Source organism: Trypanosoma cruzi, genomic scaffold (genome assembly GCF_000209065.1).
Source record: "Trypanosoma cruzi strain CL Brener 1047053517019 genomic scaffold, whole genome shotgun sequence".
Classification (NCBI taxonomy): domain Eukaryota; phylum Euglenozoa; class Kinetoplastea; order Trypanosomatida; family Trypanosomatidae; genus Trypanosoma; species Trypanosoma cruzi.
Window position 1 is genome coordinate 7,822 of NW_001849424.1, and position 22,843 is coordinate 30,664.

Genomic DNA, 22,843 nt, shown 5'->3' on the forward strand with positions numbered 1-22,843 from the left:
CGTCCTCCTCTTTCAATGTATGTTCCTACGATGTATTTGCTGAACCCTATACAACACGACGGTAAGAAGGAGAGAGGAATTTTTTTTTTTTTTTTTTTTAGGGAAGTGGCAATAGTGAAACGGACACGCAAAAAGGAAAAACAAAAAGGAAAGGGAAGGAAGTAACATTTCTGTGGTTCTCCATCTCTCTTTGCAATATATATATATATATAATGCTTGCATGCATCAGCACCATTTGAACGACGTTTTTTTTTTTTTGTTGTTGTTGTTGTTGTTTTTTGATTGTTTTTCCCTTCCGCAGTTTATTTCCTCAACATATCTGTCCACAGTGTAAAAATTTCTTCATTGAGGCTTCTACGCACGAGGCTCTCACCCCTCCTTTCCCTTTTTTTTTTTTTTTTTTTCTGTCTCTTTTTTTCTTTTTGCTTCAATGTTGTTTTTTGGGTTTTCATTGTTTTCTTTTTTTTTTTTTTTCCCCTATTTTACATATGAAACAGGAAGTGCCTTTGTCTCTATTAAAAACTAGGGGGGAGGGGGGCATAGCAGGCATGAGTGCGTTCTTTGATTTTGAAACGATCGCCTACGTGCTTCTTCTTGTCATTTGCACGGCGACTTACCTGCGACAGTATCGGCCTACACTTTTTCATCGTGATCATAATGAGCTTTACCGCAAGTTTCTTTACAAGTGTAGTGTCATTGGCGATAGACTTTCTTTGTGGGTAGCGCTTGGCTGTTTTGTCATTGCGATGAGGATGCTCTTTGTGTACTAAATACACCAGAGGGAAGGAAAAGATTGGAGGGATTGCTGCGTTTGTCTTTTTTTTTTTTTTTCTATTTATTAAAGAGCGTAGCTGGTGGTGCGGGTGTATATATATATAGACGTTGGTGTTGTTTTTTTTTTTTTTTGCCAACATCTTGTTTATGATGTGCGACGCGTGACCACTGTCTGCTCCTTTATACTTGTTGGTGCTACTGGGGGTGGTGGTGTGGACTTCTGATTGGTATTTGCGTCTGTGGTTTCAAGAAGAAGTGTCTTGTTGTTTGTTTGTTTGCGATTGGTAGAGGCTGCTCTTGACTTTGTTCATGTATTTCTTGTTCCTTCGCTTCTCTTTTCCTTATTTGTTGTTGTTGTTGTTTCCGGCGTGTGTTTAAATTCTTCAAACGCCCCTGTCACCTGTTTTTCCTTTCATCCTATTTTCGTTCTGCAGACTCATGAAAAATGCCCCCTTTCCATTTTGTTTTTGTTTTTGTTTTTTTCTCTCCTGCTCTCTCGGTGGCAAAAAGAGGGTGTATAAATATACATACATACATAAATACATACATATAATATATAAGGGTGTGGAATTTGCCTATCAAGGGCCGGCGACATTTGTTTTGACGCATCGTTGCCGCCGTGGAAATAGGAGGGAAGCAAGCAAACAAACAACAAACAACAAAAAAAAAAAGAATAACCATTACGAGGAAGCGAGAAACGTATGCGGGGCTCACACTCGCTCCGGGCCGCACTGCGTCGGACAGCCGCACTGTTCACAATCAGCGATGAATATATCCCGCGTGCCTTTCCGGTGAAGTCTACAACGGGCTTGGCAGGTGTTGCAGTAGAACCGCTATGGAAGCCGAAAATGCTTGCCGCGGCGGCAGAGTTGCAGGCGTTTTTGACCACCTCCGACATCCCGCCCGAGTCGACGTACTACAATATCGCCATGACACTCGTGAAACGCATCAACCACGGAATCAAGGAGTGCCAGGATGACTGGTGCACTTTGGAGAAGCGGTACTTCTGGGGGTGGCCCGTGGAGTACATTCTCCAGGTGACATGGAGGGAGTTGGAGACAGCGCAAAAGTGGAACGAGTGGCGTTTTTGGGAGCTGGACCCGGAGCAGGTTAAGAAGGTTGCGCGGGAAGACCAGAATATCGGTAGGGAAGGACTTGGCTACAACAGTCCCTGGGAGCAAGTCGTCCGGGAGGACTTTGACAAGCGCAAGAAGGCCTTAACACAGGAAGAGATGGCAGAACTGAAGCGCATGGACACAGAACGCATGGCACGAGAGACGGCCGCGTACAAGGAACGCAAAGACCGCATTCGCGATGACTTGGAGAAGGCACGTGGTGACATGCTGAAGAAATTTTTGAATAAGCGTTTTGCCGTGGACAAGGACCTCCAGCGGATGCAGCCGGGCAAACGTTACAGCGGCAAAACTTCGGAGGACCTCATCGCCGAGCTCAAGTCTTCGGTGCAAAACAATCCACAGAAGCAGGATCCGAAGAAGTGAAACTTGAAATCTCTGGTTGGATATGCATCAATTAGAACATTTTATTTGGTTTGGTCTCTTGCTCCTGCATTTACCGCGGTTTTCTTATTCATGATTCACTGCTTTATTTTTTTTTTTTTTTTGCTGTGTGTGCTCATCCAGTTGACTGGAGAGGCTGGCCGTCCCTGTGTTTGTTGCATTTTTTTATGCATATGTGGAAAGGAATAAAATATGGAGTTGACGGTGAGGAGGTTTGAAGAGGAATTGGGGGAAAGAAACAAAGAAGGGGAGAGGAGGAAAAAAAGGGGAGACGAAAATAAATAAAAAATGGCATGAAACAGTAAGAGGACTAACACTTATGGGGGTTTGGATTTAGGGCGGGAAAGGATTGGAGCTTGGCTGGGTGTGGATGGGAGAGTGGGTGGGAAGCTAGGGGTGTGAGTGTAGGTAGTAGGCACATGAACAAGGGAGTGAGTGATGAATGAATGAATGTGACAGTGATTGATAATATATATATAGAGAGAGAAAAGGAGAGAGAGAGGGTGGAGGGAGTGTGCAAATATGTGGGTGCATTTCTGGAAAGACAAAAAGGGACGACTTCTGTTTATATCCGTTTACAATGGGTGTGATGGTTGCTTCGCGTCTTGGCGATATATGGACTCTTGTGGGTAATTTTTCTCTCTTGCCATTTTTTTGCTTCCTTCGTCCCGGTGTTAAGTAATGACGTCACCGGAATCATTGCGTCGTATTGTAGAGGAGTGTGTTGTTGTTGTTGTTGTTGTTGTTGTTGTTGAAATCGTTGCGGCTGGACGGTAATGAATGCCTGGGGAGGAGAAGGAAAGGACGGGTTGGTGTCTATGTGTTTGTATGTCTGTATGTTGGGTGGGTGGCCGGTGTGTGCGTTGCTGCTTTCCTGCCACACCACGCGTGTGGGTTTTGTGTGTGCGTAACGGTGTTGGAATTGCGAAGTACTATTGGAAGGAGTTTATGTAGCGGCTTCTTTCACACAGAAGAGGTTATTTACTTCCTTTGCGTGCGTATTTATGTTTATTTCTTTTTTTTTTTTTTTTTTGTTGTTGTTGTTTTTCCACGTGCTGTGGAGGAATATGTGGTGATGATGGTTGTGGTAGTGTTTTATTGCGGTCCTCATTTGTGAATCACCGCGTGCGTGTATGTATGTATATGTATGTATGTATATGTGTTGTTGTTTTTTTTCGTTTCTTTATTCATTCCCTCCCCACGCACAAGTCTTTTGGCCGGTGAAGCCGGGGCCCATCAGAGCTAGTGTGTGTGTGTGTGTGTGTGTACATACGATAGGAGGAAGAAGAAGACGGAGTCAGAAAAAAGAGAAAAACGGGAGGGTGAAACTGTAAATAAGTTAGCACGGCGAGGGGAAAAATATTGACGCAAACATGTCGCTTTCATTTATCGAGTCAGGGTTTGTTCCGTCTGATGGCATGCGCCGCGGTGTGGAGGCGGCAGACACCTCCGCAGCTGCCGAGCTTCTGCATCTCGCTGTACCACCGTTGATGGAAGCTGGAGGCAAGACACGTGTTTGCGTGGCCTTTTACGAGGCGGCTCAGTGCCCATTTGACAGCCGTTGTGAACATGCGCATCACTTCTCCGAGCTGAACGGATACACGCAAAACAAACTCCTTGAGACGGTGCCGGTGGAGAGCATCCCGAAGCACTTTATGGCGCCACGTAACAGCAACAGCAGTAGCGGAAACAACAAAAACGATCGCACGTTTTACGCGACGGATGGAAACGCCGCCAATTACACCGCGACAGCTGCCGTGGACGGTGGTGTTGCCCACCGCTCACTGGGTGGCGGGCACGGTGAGAAGGAGAAAACGAGCAGCAATCGTCGCAGTAAGCGGACTGCTCGCCTGTATGATATCAGCGGCAGCAACGCGAATTTGTGTGACAACTCCTTGTCAAGTCTTGCCTCCAGCACCGACACGCTCCTCCTTCTCGGCAGCGTACACGACTCAAAGGACGTCTCACCGCAAAAGGGGACGCGCCGGGATGAGGGCATGGAAGCATTTCGCATTCGCCTTCCACCGCGCTGCCGTTACCCACACCGAAACACGCGCGGCACGTATTATGATGTCCTTGGCATCCAACGCACCGCGACGCAGGAAGAAATTATTGCGAGTTACCGCCGCTGGCAAAAGGAGTACAAAAGTATGAAACAAGTTGACCCGCAGGGCGCAGACGCCCATGACACCATCGTCGTTGAGGCCCGCAATGTCCTTGGCCATCCCGTGCTCCGTAGCGAGTACGACCGCACAGTCTCTGCCTTCTGGAGTAACAACATCAACTGCAGTAAGGATGTGACACGGGGTACGGCCACCCTTTCATCGGCGAATTCCTCTCGCTCAATCAACATGGAAGCCACCACTAATACCATGCGCATAGCTAACGGTCTCTCCAGCGCGGATATGATGTCACTTACACAATCGGGGCTGCCTGAGGACAGCATCTGGTGAGGGCTGCGAGAGCAAGAAGGGAAGGAAAGAAATATTCCCAAAACATAAACACAGAAACCCAAAAAAAAAAAAAAAAAGTGTGTGTGTGTGTGTTTGTGGGAAAAACGTTTAGAATGAATTAAAGGAAATGTTTAGGCGCAGCTTGTGCGTGTTTTCGTCATGACTTTTTCATGTGCTTAGTTTTCTTTTGATTTGCCTGTGGATTTAGGTGGGTGGGATGCTGGCACGGAGTTGTGGCGTGCGGTGCACCATTTGGCGGCTCTTTGAAGGAGACGATGAGCCTTATTTTTATTTATTATTATTATTATTCTCCAAATAATGACGGTGTTTGCATCCCACATCCTTCTGCCTGAATTCACCTGCACAGTGGTCCCCACCCTTCAGCGCAGCAATATACATGCCACGCAGAGGCAAAAAAAAAAAAAAAAAAAGGAAACAGTGAAATGTAGGGAATGACAATGTTGACGAAGATTTCTTTTAGATCTGTTTTGTATACATACACAAAAAAAAAAAATAATATATATATATATATATATATTATCTACATGTATTAGATGTTACTCACGCTTTTACCCTTACTAAACCCCCCTTGAAAGTAGTCAAGAGGGAAAACAAAACATACACACGAACAAAGAAAAAAGGAAAAAAAAAAAAAGGATAAAAATAAATAAATAATAAGCGGTGGGGAACTTCCGTGGTTTTTTGTTGTTTGTTTGTTTGGGCGTCATTGCTCTACACATATGCACGCATTGTTTGTAAGTGTGAGAAAGAGAGGAGAGTGAAGTGGGACAAAATTGCCTTGTATTCATGTTTAATGGAACTTTGCCTGCAATATTCTTTCTACACTTTGCAACTGTTTTATTCTTATTGTTATTAACATTACTGCTATTATTATTATTATTTTTTTTTTTTGTTTGTGTGTGTGTGTTAGCCTTTTTCTTTGCATATTTTGCACGCAGCACAATGGCCAAGAAGAACAAGACGAAGGTGGACACGATCAACACCAAGATCCAGCTTGTGATGAAGTCCGGCAAGTACGTGCTTGGAACGAAGCAGACTCTCAAGACCCTGCGCCAGGGCCGCAGCAAGCTTGTCGTGATCTCCAGCAACTGCCCTCCCATCCGCAAGGCAGAGATTGAGTACTACTGCACGCTGAGCAAGACCCCTATGCACCACTACGCTGGAAACAACCTTGACCTCGGAACAGCGTGCGGCCGGCACTTCCGTAGCTGCGTTTTGTCCATCACGGACGTTGGCGACTCTGACATCACCTCCGCGTGAGTGGATGGAAGAAGTTCGCGGCATCAAATGAAAGAAGAGGCTCTCTTATTACTGCTTTTCTTTTTTTTTTTTTTTTCTATTGACTGAGATTTTCAATCTGACGGCCTTTGCATGTTTTCCTCTCTGCCACCGGTACAACTTCTCTTGTCTTTAACTTTACTTTAATCCTTGTTGGTCATCTGTCTCCTCTTCCTTTTTTTTTTTTTTTTTTTTTCCCCTCACACTGTATGACTTTATTTTGACGCCCCACATGCAGGATCCATCCACGCAGCACAATGGCCAAGAAGAACAAGACGAAGGTGGACACGATCAACACCAAGATCCAGCTTGTGATGAAGTCCGGCAAGCATGTGCTTGGAACGAAGCAGACTCTCAAGACCCTGCGCCAGGGCCGCAGCAAGCTTGTCGTGATCTCCAGCAACTGCCCTCCCATCCGCAAGGCAGAGATTGAGTACTACTGCACGCTGAGCAAGACCCCTATGCACCACTACGCTGGAAACAACCTTGACCTCGGAACAGCGTGCGGCCGGCACTTCCGTAGCTGCGTTTTGTCCATCACGGACGTTGGCGACTCTGACATCACCTCCGCGTGAGTGGATGGAAGAAAAAATTTTTTTTTTTCTTTGGTAAGCAGGGATCCCAAACGTTGCATTTATTTATTGCTTTCAGCTTTTTCATCATTTTTCCAATACTTTTTTTTTGTGTGTGGGTGAGTGGGGGGTTGGCAATTACAGAGTCTTGTTGTGTGCGGATTGTTTCATATGTGTATTTATGTACGTAAGTAAGTTGAGTTCACTTCTTGTGGTTTCTTTTTTTTTTTTTTTTAGATATATATTTTTTTATTTTTTTATTTTTTTTTCATTGTGTGTGTGTGGGGTGAGTGATCTGACTTTCGTTTGCGCGGGGATCTGAGCACGACAGTTCTCTGACAGCGATGCAGGGGTCTTCTCTCAGTCGCCGCGTTCGCGTAGGAGGAGTCGAGCCGGAGGACGCTGTGCTGCGGGCGGAGCTGTTTCGTACGTTTGCAAGCTACGGCGTCATTGAAGAGGCGTGCTTTGAGGAGGATCGTGCCTTTCACAGCGGCGCAGCCATTATTCAGTTCCAGCGAATTTCCGCCTCGGAAAAGTTGCAAAACGACGTTGAGGAAACAGGGCGGCGGTGGTTTCTTAGCTTTCTCCCGCCCAGTGTTCATGTCGGGGCGGAATTGCTTGTGACGTCTCCGAAGGCCATTGACACGTCGTACTTGCGCTCACTCGTCGGGGAGGGCGTGAAAATCGAGGAGAAGTTATTGTCTTTTCCAGGAGCCAAACGCATTGGGTCGACAACTGCTGAGGAGGGAGCAGTGGATTATGGAAGCAAAAATGCTGGGGCCAGAGATGTCTTTATTAAGGCATTGTCGTCTGTCCGAGCCCACGCCATTGGTCGGTTTGCTGTGTTGATGCAATTTGCCACCGTTCATGACGCGAACGAGTTTCTCACCACTCATCAGATGCCTTTTTTGACATCCAATGAAATGTATGTGGTGCATGTGGGGCCCGACGCGGCGCTTCAGCATGCCTTGAAGCACATTCTACTAACACGGCGATCGGCGAAGGATGTGGCTAAGGGAAGCGTGTTGCGTGGATTCGTCCTTCCACAGCACCAGAGCGGCAATATCGGCGGTAGTGGTGGTGGTGGTGGTGGCAATCGTATGATCACATGCGAGGTAGACGCCGGACTGATACGGAAAGGCCGACCGGTTTTTCTGCACACACAAACCAACTTTGTCAAGGTTTCTCCCTGGGACATTGTTGAGGTGCGACTGACATCCGCTGATGGTGAGGCAAGCGAGAACCTTGAGGCGGAGTTGCGCGGTGTTGTAAACGCGGCATCTGGCACTACTGAGGCACAAAAGCCTACAGTCCTTTTTCAGCGATTACGACAAGCGGGTGGCTCCTCTTCTTCCTCTTCGTCGATGTCTACCTCTGCGAGTTCCAAGAAGGCTCTCGCAGGGAAACTCTATCAGGCGTTGCACGCACGGAAGACAGAGCCAGACAGTGCGGGAGAGCAGCTGCACAGCTTTCCACAAGGACTTCATGCCTTTTCCGTGGTGTCGGTCTGCATCCAACGAGTGGGGGACGACGGATTGTACGCGCGGACGATATTGCCGCCACACGCGACGTCGAGTACGCCGTCCCGCGAATGGCCGGTATTTGTACCCTCCATTTTTGTTCCCTGTGAAGGTGGCATGGACTGGAAGGACTTTGCCGTTCCCGGGGAACGTATGTCAGTGACGCTCCTGTACGCCACAGCAGTCGGCGGTAGTGAAGCGGCCTTGCGACTCGTTGCTTCAAAACGTGAGGCAGATATGCGGCGTGCGTCTGCCTTTTTTGTGTCAGCTGCGACCCCTGGTGCGAAGGATGGGGCAGGAGGTGGTTTAAACAGCACGAAAACCCTATCCGTGGGCACTTCATTTAGCGGAATTCGTGCCGTTTGGCTTCCTCGCACGCCCAGCACGGACAATCCGGTGTACATTCTTCTGCCGTCATCGTCGTCACCTTCGGTGTTGTTCACGATCACCGTTCTCATGCACGCCACCGAGAGTCCTACGGATCACCAGACGCCCGAGACAATGACGATGGATGCGGGATTACACCCCTTTGTCATTGCTAGCATTGTGAACAGCGATCGTCTTGGTCACTATGCGGTGGCGGTGGAGGAAGCGGTGTATCGCCAGATGGAGGCTGAGCGGCGTGCCGCAGAGGTCCAGAAGGAATCCGAGCAGGATGCGATGCTGCAACGCATAATGACGGAGGTGTTTTCGAACGGCGCATCCGTCCCAGCAGGAGACGGGGACGACTCCGCGCAGAGCCGCAAGCGTCCGCGTTCTTCCCAGAAGGAGTAATGCCTTTAAACGTTCTAAAGGCACAGGAACTCACTCCCAGCTGGCAAATAAAAGGAAAGAAGAAACAAACACATGCCTTAAGACTTTCACCATTTTTTTTTTTATGAGATGCGGTTTGTGCTCCACGATTTTTTTTTTTTTTGCACCTTTATTGCATTCTTGTGTATAATTTTTTTCTTTTTCTTTTCTTTGTATATGTGGCCGCCATAATTCTTTTTTATTTCTGAAGGATCCTAAACACAGGGGTCATTCTAATTTCTCCACCAACAACAATTGACCCGTAAAGTCCTCTGCTCTTCACGTGTGGTTTTCTGTAAAAAAATAAATAAAAAAAAATAGGTACATATACAGTTGCCTGCGAAGGAATGATGGAGGCGACTCTGGAAACACTGTTGCTTTCGGGGGCAGTGTCGTGCCGGTTTATTTGGCGTAAGCGACAAAAAGTCATGCGGACAATTGAGATTCACACGGATGGCGTGCTTTACTGCTTTGATGAGCCCAAAGATTCCATGGCGAAAAATCTAAGGGAGCGGTTATACCTTTTTGGTTCACGTGTGGTGGACTGTGGCACGCACCGTGGCCGCCTTTGTTTTGGTTTGGAGCTTGCGGACGCTTCGAGTGTGGAACAACTGCGTCCTTCTGGCCTTTTCACTTCGTTACGGACATCCGCCCCGGTAAGTCCATTGAAGAATGAGGGATCTTTGAGCAAGATATTTGTAGCTTTTTTCTTTGTTGGCAATAAACTACTTAAGTGGAGGTTTATTCATCTCCTGCGCCTTGCATCGTCAGCTTCGCCACCATTTTTGGCGCTGCAGCAGCAAGAGCAGAACGTGGCGCTTTCCGCAATCTGCGGATCTCGTGAAAACGACGACAGCAGGGGCATATATCGAGTACTGGAGCGTCCGTCAAGAATTATTGACGTGACGGGCGACGGCCCGCTGGAGATGCATGAGGTGGAACAGCTGGAGGACGTCCTGCGTCTGTATGAGGAAAATAAGCGGTTAAAACAAGAAGAGGAAGAGAATAATGACGAAGAGGAGAGTCTCCGTGAATCCGTAGTGACTTGTGACGATGATAAGATGGAGGTGCCCGAGCGCCTCATGCAATCGCCCCTCTATGCGCTCTGTATTGCGGATAGGCCGTCGAACCAGATATGTGCCGATTGTGGTGAAAAATGGCCCACATGGGCCGTACTGGGGCCATTTGGTTGCTTTGTTTGTATTCATTGTGTCGGCGTACACCGACAACTTAGGCCGCATTGCTGTCGCGAAGTGCAGTTGGACAATTGGGACGCAGCAGAGATTGATTTTATGGCCAAACGTGGTAACGACGTTGTGAATGACGAACTTGAGTATGCTGGATTTTTTTTAGGCAGCGGAGATGCTGTATACAAGCCGGTGGGTAGTTCCTCCCGGCGTGAGGTGCGGGAAGAGTACATCACGTTGAAGTATGAAGGAACCTTTACGAGGGAACGTAATCCACATGTTCTACAGGCCATGCTACCGCCACCCGATCGAGACGTGCAGGGTCATTTGGACATATCAAAGCACGGGGCCCTGAATCATGATGGCCCACCGCAGTATATCGGTGTGGCGTATATAAATGTTCGTGAGGTGGAGGGTATCCGCAGCAGCGGTGCCGTGTTATCGCTTACGAACGGGTTCCAAGAGGTGCGTAGTCGCGCCGGTGTTGTTCCTAGCGGTCCTGCTAAGAACAACCCTTGCCATGCATGTACGTGTTGGGAGGAATCCTTTCAGCTGGGTGTGTACAGTGTCACTGCCCCGCTCTTCATGGCGCTGTACACTAGCGGCGATGAGTTACTTGGAGCCGCGGAGTGGCGACTTCCCGATGGCGTTGCCCTTCCCGGTTGTGAGCCCCAACTTGTGAAGGTGCCGTTGTTTTGGTGTTTGCCTTCGGAGGGATCTACGTGGCCAACCTTCAATCCCTTTGGCGGGGGACGTCGTCACCGGAGGCGGGACGCTGAAAAGTGGCACCAACCGCTGTTGTACATCACCGTCTCGTTTGCTCATTTTGGATGATTCCCTCCCCTCGCCCGACTGGTCTCTCACAGCCACGCTTTCCTGCGCGAGGTGTGGGTGTAGATGGTGGGGTGTGCCAACGGGTGATCTGGTGTACATTGTCTCGGATGGGTTTGAAGGAACTTTGCATTTGCGCTTAATGAGAAAGAGGGAACAAAAAGCGGAGAGAAAAAAATAAAGACGATAAAAGCAACAACAACAACAACGGTCTCAGAGTACTGTGAAACTGAAACTTTTGGTGGTGAAATGAAACATGCCCATGATGTGGAGTTTTTTTTTTTTTCTTTGGTCTATTCCTCTAATTCATCGCCCCTTATTTTATATATATATTTTTTTCTGTAGAAGAACGGTTTCTCATTTTGCGACACAAAAAAGAAGAAAAGGAAAGCAAGATTTTTTCTACCACTATTAATACGCGATAACAAGGAAAGGATAAGAAAGTGAAACTACATACACACACAAATTCATATGTTCTTGACGCCAAAGGTACTACCACTTTGGGTGCTCATCGTCACCACACTGACGTTCTACACACTTCGTGCGAATGACCCAGTCAATCTAACACAATACCAAGATAAGTTGTACGGTGTGCCGCTTTCGACGGTGTGTCTTTTGCCGCTTCTGCCGTTTTGTGTGTGGGGGTGCTACGAGGTCATCCGCACGGTGGGACCGAAAGGCTCAAGTGTGGCCATTGAGGTCTACGACTGAGATCGGTCACGATGGCACCGCTTAGCCAACGACGGGGTTGGCACAAGTGCAATCAGGGCGACTAAAAAAAAAAAAAAAAACGATAGGGTTACGTGGGTCTGCGCATTGCATTTGGTTGTGTGCGTACGGAACAAAATGACAGTTTCCCTTCTTGCAACAAGATAACGGTCTATTTCCTTTTTCAACTGAATATATATATATATATATATATATATATATATCCTATTTTTCCCTTCACTCCCTATATATTCTTAGAGTATAGCTTGACCACATAGTCGGTGGAAGAAATTCGTGGAACCGCCTTCGGCGGCACGGAGGGAAAACAAAGGAAAAAGAGGTAGAAAGCACTGGAGGTGAAGTGCGCAAGGCAGCAACAGCAGCAGGGTTTTTTGTTTCTTTTTCTGTGAGTGATCTTAAAGGCACTTGTAACACCGTGCAAAATGCGTCGTGTCTGGCGCACTATGATTGCAGCAACCAGCTGGCATGCCAGGGGTCGAATGCGAATTATATATGAGTCCCATCTACAACTTCAGAGGGCACGGTCGGCGTCATCTGCGCCACCAAGGGCTGCACCTGCTGCACCAGAACCACCAAGGGCTGCACCTGCTGCACCAGAACCACCAAGGGCTGCACCTGCTGCACCGGAACCACCAAGGGCTGCACCTGCTGCACCAGAACCACCAAGGGCTGCACCTGCTGCACCAGAACCACCAAGGGCTGCACCTGCTGCACCGGAACCACCAAGGGCTGCACCTGCTGCACCGGAACCACCAAGGGCTGCACCTGCTGCACCGGAACCACCAAGGGCTGCACCTGCTGCACCGGAACCACCAAGGGCTGCACCCGCTGCACCGGAACCACCAAGGGCTGCACCTGCTGCACCGGAACCACCAAGGACCGCACCTGCTGCACCGGAACCACCAAGGGCTGCACCTGCTGCACCGGAACCACCAAGGGCTGCACCTGCTGCACCAGAACCACCAAGGGCTGCACCTGCTGCACCAGAACCACCAAGGGCTGCACCTGCTGCACCAGAACCACCAAGGGCTGCACCTGCTGCACCAGAACCACCAAGGGCTGCACCTGCTGCACCGGAACCACCAAGGGCTGCACCTGCTGCACCGGAACCACCAAGGGCTGCACCTGCTGCACCGGAACCACCAAGGGCTGCACCTGCTGCACCGGAACCACCAAGGGCTGCACCTGCTGCACCGGAACCACCAAGGGCTGCACCTGCTGCACCAGGACCACCAAGGGCTGCACCTGCTGCACCGGAACCACCAAGGGCTGCACCTGCTGCACCGGAACCACCAAGGGCTGCACCTGCTGCACCGGAACCACCAAGGACCGCACCTGCTGCACCAGAACCACCAAGGGCTGCACCTGCTGCACCGGAACCACCAAGGGCTGCACCTGCTGCACCAGGACCACCAAGGGCTGCACCTGCTGCACCAGAACCACCAAGGGCTGCACCTGCTGCACCGGAACCACCAAGGACCGCACCTGCTGCACCGGAACCACCAAGGGCTGCACCTGCTGCACCAGAACCACCAAGGGCTGCACCTGCTGCACCGGAACCACCAAGGGCTGCACCTGCTGCACCAGGACCACCAAGGGCTGCACCTGCTGCACCGGAACCACCAAGGGCTGCACCTGCTGCACCGGAACCACCAAGGGCTGCACCTGCTGCACCAGAACCACCAAGGGCTGCACCTGCTGCACCGGAACCACCAAGGACCGCACCTGCTGCACCAGAACCACCAAGGGCTGCACCTTCTTCGTCGTTTGTCTCTGCGGGTAAGAATGTTCGTTTGGGTACTGAGGATAATAAAATACGTGGTCATAGGAGACGTGGCGGAGAACGTGAGGACCGTCATCCGGGTAAGCGTGGTGGGTCTTTTCAATTCAAGGGGAAATCCACCGCCTCTGGGGCAAGAGAGGGAAGTAAACGCCTTTCTCTTAATGATATTATTGATGATGTGGGAGAAATAAAGGTGGTGTTTGCGCAGCGTGGGACCGATAAGCCTTCTCACTCTGCGTCTCCTCCCTCACCGCCTATTGCGCCTTTGGCACCATTACCGCCATCACCTCCTCCCTCACTACCGCAACAGACATTGCCCTCTTTCAGTGCACCCATTCCATCTACAGGTGGAACTGGCGAGAGTCTTTTTTCAGCTCCCGTCGGCACCTCACAGGAAGGTGAGGATGACATTTTTTTCACTATTGCACCGCGGACGTCAGAAGAAGTTTTTCAGGGAAAGACGTGGCCCAAAAGCGTTGGCTTCTCAGTGGATGAAGAAATTGAAACTGCACGTGCAACACGTCCACTTGTGCCTTCTCCTGATGTTGCACAGGAAACAAATGCGAAACTGAGGCTAAACGTTGTGAATGATGACGAACAGTCCATGGCTGATATGGAGCTTGACAAGAATAAATTGAATCCGCTACCTCATAAGGAGGCTGCGGAGGTTGAGCGGCATGAAATTCCAGATGTTGTCAGTGAACGGGCGGACTTTACACACCCAATGCCAAAGAAGGACAGCTCTAAAAATAATGAAAAAAAAGAGCGTTCCACGACGACAGCTTCCTTGAAACCGATGGAGGAATCATCATCATTTCCACTAAATGAAACTGCAACTCCGTCGCCAAGGAATGCGGCGTCAAAGATGCCAGTGGAACGACCACCGTTGGCTCCATGGATGTCAAGCGTTAGGCCGGAGGATGGAGAAGACGCGTCTTGCGCGAAAGTGTCTTTTAAGAACGATGGGTCACCGGTAACAACCATCCTGTTAGAGGCCCAACCAACAAATATCATGTCGCTTGTGAAGTTTTTGCATCGGACAATTACACTCATTGAAAATCAACACATAACTGCTGGTAAGAAGACGGAAGTACTGTTCACGACTTTCCCTACGCTAGGCTTCTTTAACGCCAAACATGGTCCGTTGGAGTTGACGTCGGGTGAGCGTATGGAGTTGCTTCGGGTCAAGGAAAATCTTTTTGCACGCATGGAAAATGCTTCGAAACAAATTCATTTTGTTGCAAATGTTCATGGAGGTGCTATTGAAGACTTTGGAGCGGAATTGTTTTTGGCGTGTCATCACCGTGTGTTGCTGGATCCCGTCCAGGCAACTTTTGGGTTTCCATCGATTAAAGTAGGGGATTTTCCTGCAGCAAGCACCGTGCGCCGGCTAAGCTGCTTTTTTGGTTCACAGCGCACTATTGAGATGGCACCGAGATTCCATGAATACAGTGTGGAGAGCATCATGGATATTGGCCTTCTGGAAGGTCATTCCTCTCCACCTGCTCCCTCGTTTCTTCTTCGTCTTGAGTGCGCCATGCTCGAGTTTCTTTCTAGACCCACACAGAAAGAACTGCTGCTCCGCAAATTGTTTTTCACCAGCGGCTTTGATACATCTGCAGTCCTGGTGAGTCCCAACCCACTGTTGAAAGCGTGGGGACGGTATGCTATGGCCGCTATCGTGCAGGGGAAATGCGCCACTAACAATGATGGTACAGCAGTGCGTACACAGGAAATGAGGTCTGAGAGTATCTTTAGTGAGATGTTATACACCACTCCTGCGATAAACGCAGCCAATGTGTGCAGTTTGGGGTGTGAAATGAAGCGCCGTGTTCTTCCCTCGTTGCCCAGTCGGCGCTTTGTAACATTTCGTGGAGAGGAGATGCAGCAGTGGGATGAAAAAATGAAAGCATTGTCCTCCGCAAAGGATGACTGCGCGGCAGTATTACTGGACTGCTCACAGAGGTTTATTAATGCCACCGCACAGATTGTGGCTTCCCACCAAGACATTTTGGTGAATGTCAATGTGGTTCTTATTGGCGAGGAGCACGTTGCTCGTCCTATTATCTCAACGCTACCATGCAGCGTTGTTGTATCATGTGCCTCACCCTATCGTGTTTCTGCTCTTGGACGACTGCAGGAAGTTCGTGTCTTTGCTCATGATAGTTGTTCATCAGAGGCCTCTGAGACCGCCTTGAATGCGGCGCTTACGTATTTGCAGACTCAAGACAGCCCTTATGTTGTGAGCCGTGGATCTTCTTCTAAACGGCTTATTGCGGCTCTAGCGACGGAGGCTTGTCGACTCACTCAGCACTGTGATGTGGCGTGCATTGAGCGCGTGGCTACGGATGTGCTTGGCCTATTCGTAGGGCCTTTTCATCTGATTGACTACTTTGGCCCAGCAATGGTTATTCGAATGCTGGAAGAGACAAACAACATGAACACACAGGGCAATCCATTGCTGGTTGACTGGCTTCCTGCCATTGCCCACCACGCACTTAATGGCATGCTTAACGATGGATACTTGGGTGTCGATTCACGTCGTGGGGGCTTTTTCTCGTATCGTGAGGACGGCACGGCAATCGCACCGAACGCCGAGGTGTTACGCCGTTACTTTTCTCGCCCTTTGTCTGACACCGAGGTGGCGGATCGACTGCTTGCGGTAGTGGTCAATGAATGTTGCGAGATGATATTGTCCGGTTGTGTGCGGAGTGCCACGGACGCAAATGTCTTGACGATTGCCGCAATCGGTTTTCGTGAGACGACTGGCGGCGCTCTTGCGCTGGCGGATAAAACCGGCATTTCTGCACTTGTGCAGAAGATGGAGGAACTGTCAAACTGGCACGGCCCACACTTGCGTCCCTCGTCACTGCTGAAATGCATGGCACATTCCAAAGTGTCATTTGCCTCATTGTCGGATGCAATGATTCAATCCGCACGCATGTGATGTTTGTTTTGGCCCCCATCGAGTGCGGCAGGTTTTTCAATGGTGTCTTGTTTTTCTCTTCTTTGTGCATGTTTGGGGTGAGGAATAGCGCAATGTTTTTTTGTCTGTTTATTTGTTTTCCTGTGTTAGTTTTTCTGTTCAATTGTACAATGTGTTGACTTTTGCGGCACAATGCGTTGCACTATTATTTTACATTATTATTTCTGTGTTCATAGTCTTTTGTTTTTCTTTGTTTGTTGTTGTTTTTGTTGTGTGTGTGTGTGTGTGTGTGTGTGTGTGACGATAGAGACAGAGGGTGTTGTTGGGTAACGCGCAGACAAGCGGAACAAAACTGGAGAAAGGCATTTGGCTTACGTTTGTTGCAAGGGATACATACATATATAAACATCTACATCTATCTATCTATCTATATATTTATTTATTTATTTATTCAACGCCCTCTCTCTCCTGCCTTGTTTTGCGGGGCTCAGCAGCAGGGAAGAGGAGAGGGAGGGAAAAAGGGGGTGGAAAAAGGAAAAGCGAGAGCAATGAATATGAATGATTTATTGTTTCAGGCCGCTACGCAGACGATTGATGCGCTTAGTTTTACACAAAGCCATGTCATTGATGAGGACTTCCGCGCCCATAGTAAAGCCACCATTAACTCCGTTCGCTCTTTGCAGCGTGAGCAACGCAGTCGCATTGAGCAGAATTATGGCCCGCGTGCCGTCTCCTCGGACGCCATCGCGGCGCAGCTGAGGGCCACGTACCGCGGGGAGACGGCGTCACTTGAACTCATGAAGGAGGCGAACGAACGTGGTGTGCCACCGGCCTTTATGGCAAACATGTCACATAGCAAGTGCCAGGTCTTCAAGAAGGAAATGAAGCGGCGTATTCATGAGTGGGAGCGCGCGTTCCGTGAGGAACACGGAGTCGCCGTGACAGCGCATGACAAGGCGTCGTTGCATCATGTATACGAACTTTACAAAGCGGCGAAAAATCGGCTCAAGGAGACGGAGTCCCCACGGAAAACCGCCTTTGAGCCAAAAGTAGAAGATACCTCCGAGCTTCACCAACCACAATATTATGAAAAAAAACATGAACCATATCAACCGCGGCAGGCGTTGTATGAAGGCGGTGGGAATAACGGAGATGCCGGTAGGGATGAAAGGGGCGGAACGGTTGGGGTGCAGCCTTCTCAAATTAGCAGCACCCAAATGGATAGTGCTGGCAGTAAACAATTTACAACACCGGCTTCCGTAACGTCTTCCATCAATGTGCCGCGGCAGAACTCCCCGTCACGGCCTATTCGTAAAGGGAAGCCAGCGAGTCAGATGTCTGACGATGATCTTGCGACGGAGAAGCGGTATTTAAAATACATCCTTCATCGGTTTGAGAGTGACTTTGAGCAAAAGAATGGTCGCCCCCCGACGAAAAATGACCGACGGGTATGGACAGCGGAATACACTCGTTACGGTGAGTTGAAAAACGAGATTCTCCGTCGCTCAGCAAATGGGAAACAGGGAGAAGCTTCCAATGTAGAGGGGGGAGCCCACACCCGTGTTTCTGCGGGTCCTGTTACAATTCCCGAAAACTTTTAGTGTTTAGATCAATATTTGTACTTGTATTCCCCCTTTAATTCTCTCTTTTTTTTTTTTTTTTTCCTATGCGTCCATGCGTTTTAATTGGGGGGAGGGGGGGGTCACTGTTATTGTTTTATCCCTTCCTTTTCTCATATAGCTCTGTGCGGGATTGTGACGGTGCCTCTGTATACCCGTATTTGCCCGCGTGTAATTCTACGTGTGTGTGTGTGTGTGCAGGCGCATTGCCGTTTATTTGCTTCTTTGCGTTTCTTTTTTTTTCTTTTTCTTTTTTTTTTTTTTTCTCTGGCACCTTTCCGCCATCATTTCTCGTGAAATATTTTTGGCGATTATTGTTTTCGTTGTAACTGTCTTTCTTCTTTGTTGCGTTTGTCCCTTTCCACCCTCTATAGGGAGTGCGTAAGAAGAAAATAAAATAAAATAAACAGGGATAAACGAAGGGAGGCGAAGAGAGCACGGCGTGCGGTGGTCTGTTCTCTGCATGCCGCGGTCGCACAAGATGTCACCCACAGAAGAAATGCGTGGGGCTTGCGATGGCAAAGTCTCCGAGTGGGGTGGGGTTGAAATGGAACAAAACTGCATGTTTAGTCTTGCCGATTACGACTACCCCGACAGACATCTGTTGCGCTCCTTCTGCACCGCCCCTGCCATCCCATGGAGCGCCTTCAACCCCATTCGAGGGAATATCGCATTGCCCAACGAAATTTCTGCAAAGGGCATTACGGAAAGCCTTGCAAAGCTATCCGGTAGCAACTGCAATCGGAGCAGCGGTGCCGGTGGCAACAACAACAACACGAATGCGGCGGGAGCCCAAAACAGCATCGCGGAGCCTGTGAAGTCCATTGCTAAGTTTTTCGAGGAGCTCTGCCCGGAACTTTGTGGAAAGAAGAAAGACTCGATGAACCGGGGGGCCACCTATCTATTGTTGGCTGTCGTTACCGGAAGTGTGGAAATTGCACGGCGCTGCCTGGAGCTTGGGGCAGACCCGAATAATATGAGTTTTCTTGGCGACCCCGATGTCGCTGTAAATCAGATGCAGCATGGCTACAGTCCAATGTTCATCGCCGTCATCGCAGGAAGACTAGATGTCATTTCACTTTTGCGTGAATTTGGAGGCAGTATTAACGTGTATGATCGCTGGGGTCGTACCCCGTTGCATGCCGCCCTGGCGATAGGAAATGCGGAGGTGGTAGAATGGCTGTTGTCGGAAGGTGTTTCTCGTTGCATTGGAAGCTGCGTCACAATGCTGCCTGAGAACACCACGTACCCCGGACTGGCACCGCCCATTCCTGCCCTTCAAAACCGCCCCAAGCCATGCAGCAACCCTGCGGAGGCGGACTTGTGTCACTGCCGCCTGAAGGGACCAAAGGGATATTGTGGTTGTGTGGATGACATGTTCCTTCGCTGGTCGTATGATCGCCTGCAGGCAAGTTGGCTCTCCGGAATGGACCTGAGCGCACTGTCGGCAAAATATGCGTCAGGCACCCGGCCTCCATCGTGTGCGCGGTAGTGAATGAGCAGAAAAGAGACAGGGGAAGAAGGAAAAGAAAAGGAAAAAGCAAAAGTTAAAAGTTGACTGCAATTTTTTTTTTTTTTTTTTTTTTGTGGGGGTGGTCTTTGGTATGAGGCCCCAACCCCATCGATATATTTCTTTCTTTTTGACCTTTTACCGTTTGGGCATGCGTTAATGACGCGAAGCGCATTAAAAAAAAAAAAAAACATTTATCTCCAATGGTTTCCTCCACAGTAGTCATACTCTTTTTTTTTTTTTTTTTTGTTTCTATCTCTGTTTTAATTCTTCATTGGTGTTTGTTTACTTGATGCAGGGGAATAATTGAAGTCATAAGGGCAAAACACACAACAAACAAACAAACAAGCGGACAGACAGAGAGGCAAAGAAAAGGAGGAGGAAAGATATATATATATATAGAGAGAGAGACGTGAGCTGACAGTTGAGGAAAAGGAAAATAAAAATAAAAACCAAATCGAAAAAAAAAGAAAAAAAAGGAAAAGAAGAGAAGGCGCTTAGAAAGGAAAAAAAGAAAAAAAGAAAAAAAAGGTGAAAATAGGGCAGCAACAACAAAAACCGAAAAACGAAAAGGGTTACTTTATATTTATATTTATATTTATAATTATTGTTATTATTATTTATTTTTCAATGCCTTCATACGTGACAACTGAGACCCTTATTGATGTTAAGGGGGACGTGGAGCAAATCGCGGCCAAGGCCGACATTTGGATGGGCTCCCCCTCGGAGGCATGCAACAAACAGAGTACTACAACACCCCCTCTTTCACCGCAAGAGACGGATGATGCACGTCAAGAGGAGGAAGAGGCTGTGAAGGCCAGTAAGCAAGCTGAACAACCGCTACAAGAGCCGAGGAAGAATGGTGAGGAAATGGAGTCCTGTTCTTTACTGTTCAAAATTGGGGTGTACATGTCGTTTGGCATGTTGACCTTATTTTCTTTATTTTATGAATTCTATTACAGGCTTTTTCAGAAGGAAAAGGAGCGGGATGGATATGCGCCATTGTTGAAGGGCTTTGACCGATATTGGCAGAAATATTTTTATCAACGTATCCGTGACTGCTTTAATTATCCGATTGATTCCCGCCCATCACGTGTCATTGGCGTCATGGAGCGTGTTTCTTACGATTACAATGAAAATTTCTCCCTAACTGGAAATATTTTACCTTGTGTAAATTTTTCTTCTTACAACTATCTTGGCTTTGCGTCTGATATTCCGAGTATTACGCGTCAAGTGCTTGACAGTATTGACCGGTATGGAATTGCATCATGCAGTCCCCCGCAGCTGGCAGGGCAACACCAACCCGTTGCGCAGCTTGAACGCGCTATTGCGGATTTTTTGAGCAAGGATGATGCTATTGTCTGTGGCATGGGGTTCGGTACAAATTTTCGTGGGCTTCCCGCCCTCTTTGGGAAGGAATCGTTGGTCATCTCAGACAGCCTCAACCACTCATCGCTGGTGAACGGCATACGCATGTCCGGCGCACGCACAAAGGTATTTAAGCATGACGACTTCCAGCAATTGGAAACAATTCTGCGAGAGGCGGTGGTTCTTGGGCAAAACCCCCGCGGGGAATATTTGCCGTGGACTCGGATCATTATCATCATTGAGGGTATTTACAGTATGGAGGGCGAAATTGCCAATTTGCCGCGGGTTGTGGCACTCAAGAAGAAGTACGGAGCCCTTCTGTTTGTAGATGAGGCCCACTCCATTGGTGCGATTGGGCGTACGGGTCGTGGCGTAACGGAACACTGCGGCGTTGATCCGAAGGATGTGGATATTCTCATGGGTACCTTCACAAAGAGCTTTGGTGCCATTGGTGGTTATATAGCAGGGGAACAGAGGGTAATTGATTACCTGCGTATACACAGCTCCATCTCTCTTCACTGCGACACGATTGCCCCTCCTTGTGCACAGCAGGTCTTGGCTGCCCTGGAAGTGATTTCTGGTCGTGACGGGACGGATATCGGTCGAAAACGCATTCATCAACTCAAAGAGAATTCTCAATTTTTAAGACGGGGTCTCATCGCCCAAGGCCTCATTGTGCTTGGGGACGACTCCTCACCGGTGATTCCAGTTATGTTGTACCGCACGGGTGCGATGCCAGTGATGGCGAGGGAATGCATGCGACGAGGCCTTGCAATTGTCATTGTTGGGTATCCGGCTACACCACTTCTGGGTGGACGCATACGTTTCTGCGTTTCCGCGGCACACACCCGTGATGATCTCCAATTAGTGCTGGATGTCATTAAGGACATGTCTAAGCACGTGCAGCTTCAGCTTCGCCCGATTCCAAAGTCCTTGCAAGAGTAGTAATGAATACCCAATACTAGGATCTCAGTATCGTTTGTATATATATATATATATATATATATATATATATAGATGTAGATGTATATAGTGATTTTCCTTTCTGTTGTACTCTTTGCCCCCTGTCATTATCGTTTTCTTTTCTTTTTTTTTTTTTTTTTTTCTTTTTTTGGTTTTTGTTTGTTTCTGGGGCTGACTTTTTTATTTCTTTGTTGTATTGTGTGTAGCACCTCTTCTCATTTCAGAGGTTTTTACAGCCCCCCCCCACCCCAAAAAAAAAAAAATAAAATAAAAATAAAATATAATAAGAACAGTTTGTGCGAAGAAAAATAAAAAAAAAAAAGGGAATGAAAATGTCTTAACTGCCGGTCTTTTTGTATTGTATGCCCTGTAATATATATATATGTATATCATGCATGTATGTATGTATCTTCTTTTTATTTATTCTTTTATTTTTTAGCGGCATGGCCCTGGTACGATGGCATCAAGCCGAGTATCCGCACCACTCTTCAAGAGACATAAGGGCGTATACATGTATGCATGCATGGTATACATGTGCCTGGGCGAGGGAACAAGGGACCAGCGAAAAGGAAAAAAAAAAAAAAAAAAGGAGGTGAGGGGGAGGTGGATGAAGAGGAGAATGAAATAACCGTAATTTATAACACAAAATTATAAAAGTAATTTTATTGTTTTCATGTGGTGTGTGGCTGCGAAAAGAAGGAAAGGAAATGAAAAAAAAAAAAAAAAAGAAGTAGTATTATTAGTAGTAAGAGGTTGTGGATGGCAGGAAAAAAAAAAAAAAAAAAGGTCAAGCAGTTTTTTCCTCTTCATCCTATTTTTTTTTTTTTTTGTGTTTTTGTTTTTGTTGTTTTATTATTATTTATTATTTCTTTTACTTTAACTAATTGTTTGTGTCTCCTGTTAGGAGTGCTACGCCAATGTCTTTTTCTTTTTTCTTTATTATTGTTGTTGTTGTGTGTCTTTGATTTTAATTTGAATGAAGAGAAGAGAAAAAAAAAAA

At 48.0% G+C, this 22,843-nt stretch overlaps 12 protein-coding genes across 12 annotated transcripts, besides 42 other annotated features; all 12 read left to right on the forward strand.

Moving 5' to 3' along the window:
- Positions 1-11,795: a sequence feature (heterozygous, Esmeraldo-like haplotype).
- Positions 80-99: a microsatellite.
- Positions 257-276: a microsatellite.
- Positions 386-474: a sequence feature (T-rich).
- On the forward strand, positions 549-770 carry Tc00.1047053503453.4 (hypothetical protein, conserved; the record flags this gene model as incomplete). Its single annotated transcript, XM_805617.1, has 1 exon — positions 549-770. The coding sequence occupies one exon, from the start codon at positions 549-551 to the stop codon at positions 768-770; it is 222 nt and encodes a 73-aa protein (XP_810710.1).
- Positions 1,234-1,255: a microsatellite.
- Positions 1,298-1,324: a microsatellite.
- On the forward strand, positions 1,476-2,273 carry Tc00.1047053503453.10 (hypothetical protein, conserved; the record flags this gene model as incomplete). The annotated part of the gene is made up of 1 exon (XM_805606.1): positions 1,476-2,273. The coding sequence occupies one exon, from the start codon at positions 1,476-1,478 to the stop codon at positions 2,271-2,273; it is 798 nt and encodes a 265-aa protein (XP_810699.1).
- Positions 3,014-3,045: a microsatellite.
- Positions 3,299-3,339: a microsatellite.
- Positions 3,422-3,454: a microsatellite.
- Positions 3,537-3,558: a microsatellite.
- Tc00.1047053503453.20 (hypothetical protein, conserved) lies at positions 3,665-4,744 on the forward strand (the record flags this gene model as incomplete). The annotated part of the gene is made up of 1 exon (XM_805607.1): positions 3,665-4,744. One exon carries the CDS (start codon positions 3,665-3,667, stop codon positions 4,742-4,744), a length of 1,080 nt encoding a protein of 359 aa, XP_810700.1.
- Positions 5,027-5,053: a sequence feature (AT_rich).
- Positions 5,261-5,295: a microsatellite.
- Positions 5,353-5,422: a sequence feature (A-rich).
- Positions 5,603-5,646: a microsatellite.
- Positions 5,708-6,025, forward strand: Tc00.1047053503453.30 (60S ribosomal protein L30, putative; the record flags this gene model as incomplete). The annotated part of the gene is made up of 1 exon (XM_805608.1): positions 5,708-6,025. The coding sequence occupies one exon, from the start codon at positions 5,708-5,710 to the stop codon at positions 6,023-6,025; it is 318 nt and encodes a 105-aa protein (XP_810701.1).
- Positions 6,219-6,239: a microsatellite.
- On the forward strand, positions 6,301-6,618 carry Tc00.1047053503453.40 (60S ribosomal protein L30, putative; the record flags this gene model as incomplete). Its single annotated transcript, XM_805609.1, has 1 exon — positions 6,301-6,618. One exon carries the CDS (start codon positions 6,301-6,303, stop codon positions 6,616-6,618), a length of 318 nt encoding a protein of 105 aa, XP_810702.1.
- Positions 6,831-6,884: a microsatellite.
- Positions 6,960-8,909, forward strand: Tc00.1047053503453.50 (hypothetical protein, conserved; the record flags this gene model as incomplete). The annotated part of the gene is made up of 1 exon (XM_805610.1): positions 6,960-8,909. One exon carries the CDS (start codon positions 6,960-6,962, stop codon positions 8,907-8,909), a length of 1,950 nt encoding a protein of 649 aa, XP_810703.1.
- Positions 7,683-7,708: a microsatellite.
- Positions 9,224-9,247: a sequence feature (AT_rich).
- Tc00.1047053503453.60 (GTP-ase activating protein, putative) lies at positions 9,275-10,948 on the forward strand (the record flags this gene model as incomplete). Its single annotated transcript, XM_805611.1, has 1 exon — positions 9,275-10,948. One exon carries the CDS (start codon positions 9,275-9,277, stop codon positions 10,946-10,948), a length of 1,674 nt encoding a protein of 557 aa, XP_810704.1.
- Positions 11,262-11,284: a sequence feature (AT_rich).
- On the forward strand, positions 11,417-11,656 carry Tc00.1047053503453.64 (hypothetical protein, conserved; the record flags this gene model as incomplete). The annotated part of the gene is made up of 1 exon (XM_805616.1): positions 11,417-11,656. One exon carries the CDS (start codon positions 11,417-11,419, stop codon positions 11,654-11,656), a length of 240 nt encoding a protein of 79 aa, XP_810709.1.
- Positions 11,796-11,802: a sequence feature (haploid, non-Esmeraldo-like haplotype).
- Positions 11,803-12,612: a sequence feature (areas merged during assembly that could not be assigned to a particular haplotype. This can correspond to areas where the two haplotypes were merged or to regions with more than two copies in the genome that were merged during assembly.).
- Positions 11,846-11,877: a microsatellite.
- Positions 12,097-16,404, forward strand: Tc00.1047053503453.70 (hypothetical protein, conserved; the record flags this gene model as incomplete). The annotated part of the gene is made up of 1 exon (XM_805612.1): positions 12,097-16,404. The coding sequence occupies one exon, from the start codon at positions 12,097-12,099 to the stop codon at positions 16,402-16,404; it is 4,308 nt and encodes a 1,435-aa protein (XP_810705.1).
- Positions 12,613-12,852: a sequence feature (heterozygous, non-Esmeraldo-like haplotype).
- Positions 12,853-13,431: a sequence feature (areas not merged during assembly with more than two copies in the genome that could not be assigned to a particular haplotype).
- Positions 13,432-13,500: a sequence feature (haploid, non-Esmeraldo-like haplotype).
- Positions 13,501-22,843: a sequence feature (heterozygous, Esmeraldo-like haplotype).
- Positions 16,654-16,683: a microsatellite.
- Positions 16,797-16,835: a microsatellite.
- Positions 16,879-16,929: a sequence feature (GA-rich).
- Positions 16,932-17,984, forward strand: Tc00.1047053503453.80 (hypothetical protein, conserved; the record flags this gene model as incomplete). Its single annotated transcript, XM_805613.1, has 1 exon — positions 16,932-17,984. The coding sequence occupies one exon, from the start codon at positions 16,932-16,934 to the stop codon at positions 17,982-17,984; it is 1,053 nt and encodes a 350-aa protein (XP_810706.1).
- Positions 18,233-18,267: a microsatellite.
- On the forward strand, positions 18,466-19,494 carry Tc00.1047053503453.90 (hypothetical protein, conserved; the record flags this gene model as incomplete). The annotated part of the gene is made up of 1 exon (XM_805614.1): positions 18,466-19,494. The coding sequence occupies one exon, from the start codon at positions 18,466-18,468 to the stop codon at positions 19,492-19,494; it is 1,029 nt and encodes a 342-aa protein (XP_810707.1).
- Positions 19,567-19,588: a microsatellite.
- Positions 19,744-19,799: a sequence feature (T-rich).
- Positions 19,836-19,885: a microsatellite.
- Positions 19,972-20,042: a microsatellite.
- Positions 20,092-20,140: a sequence feature (T-rich).
- On the forward strand, positions 20,143-21,825 carry Tc00.1047053503453.100 (serine palmitoyltransferase, putative; the record flags this gene model as incomplete). Its single annotated transcript, XM_805615.1, has 1 exon — positions 20,143-21,825. One exon carries the CDS (start codon positions 20,143-20,145, stop codon positions 21,823-21,825), a length of 1,683 nt encoding a protein of 560 aa, XP_810708.1.
- Positions 21,863-21,912: a microsatellite.
- Positions 21,957-22,008: a microsatellite.
- Positions 22,094-22,130: a microsatellite.
- Positions 22,217-22,252: a microsatellite.
- Positions 22,535-22,573: a sequence feature (A-rich).
- Positions 22,658-22,689: a microsatellite.
- Positions 22,691-22,711: a sequence feature (AT_rich).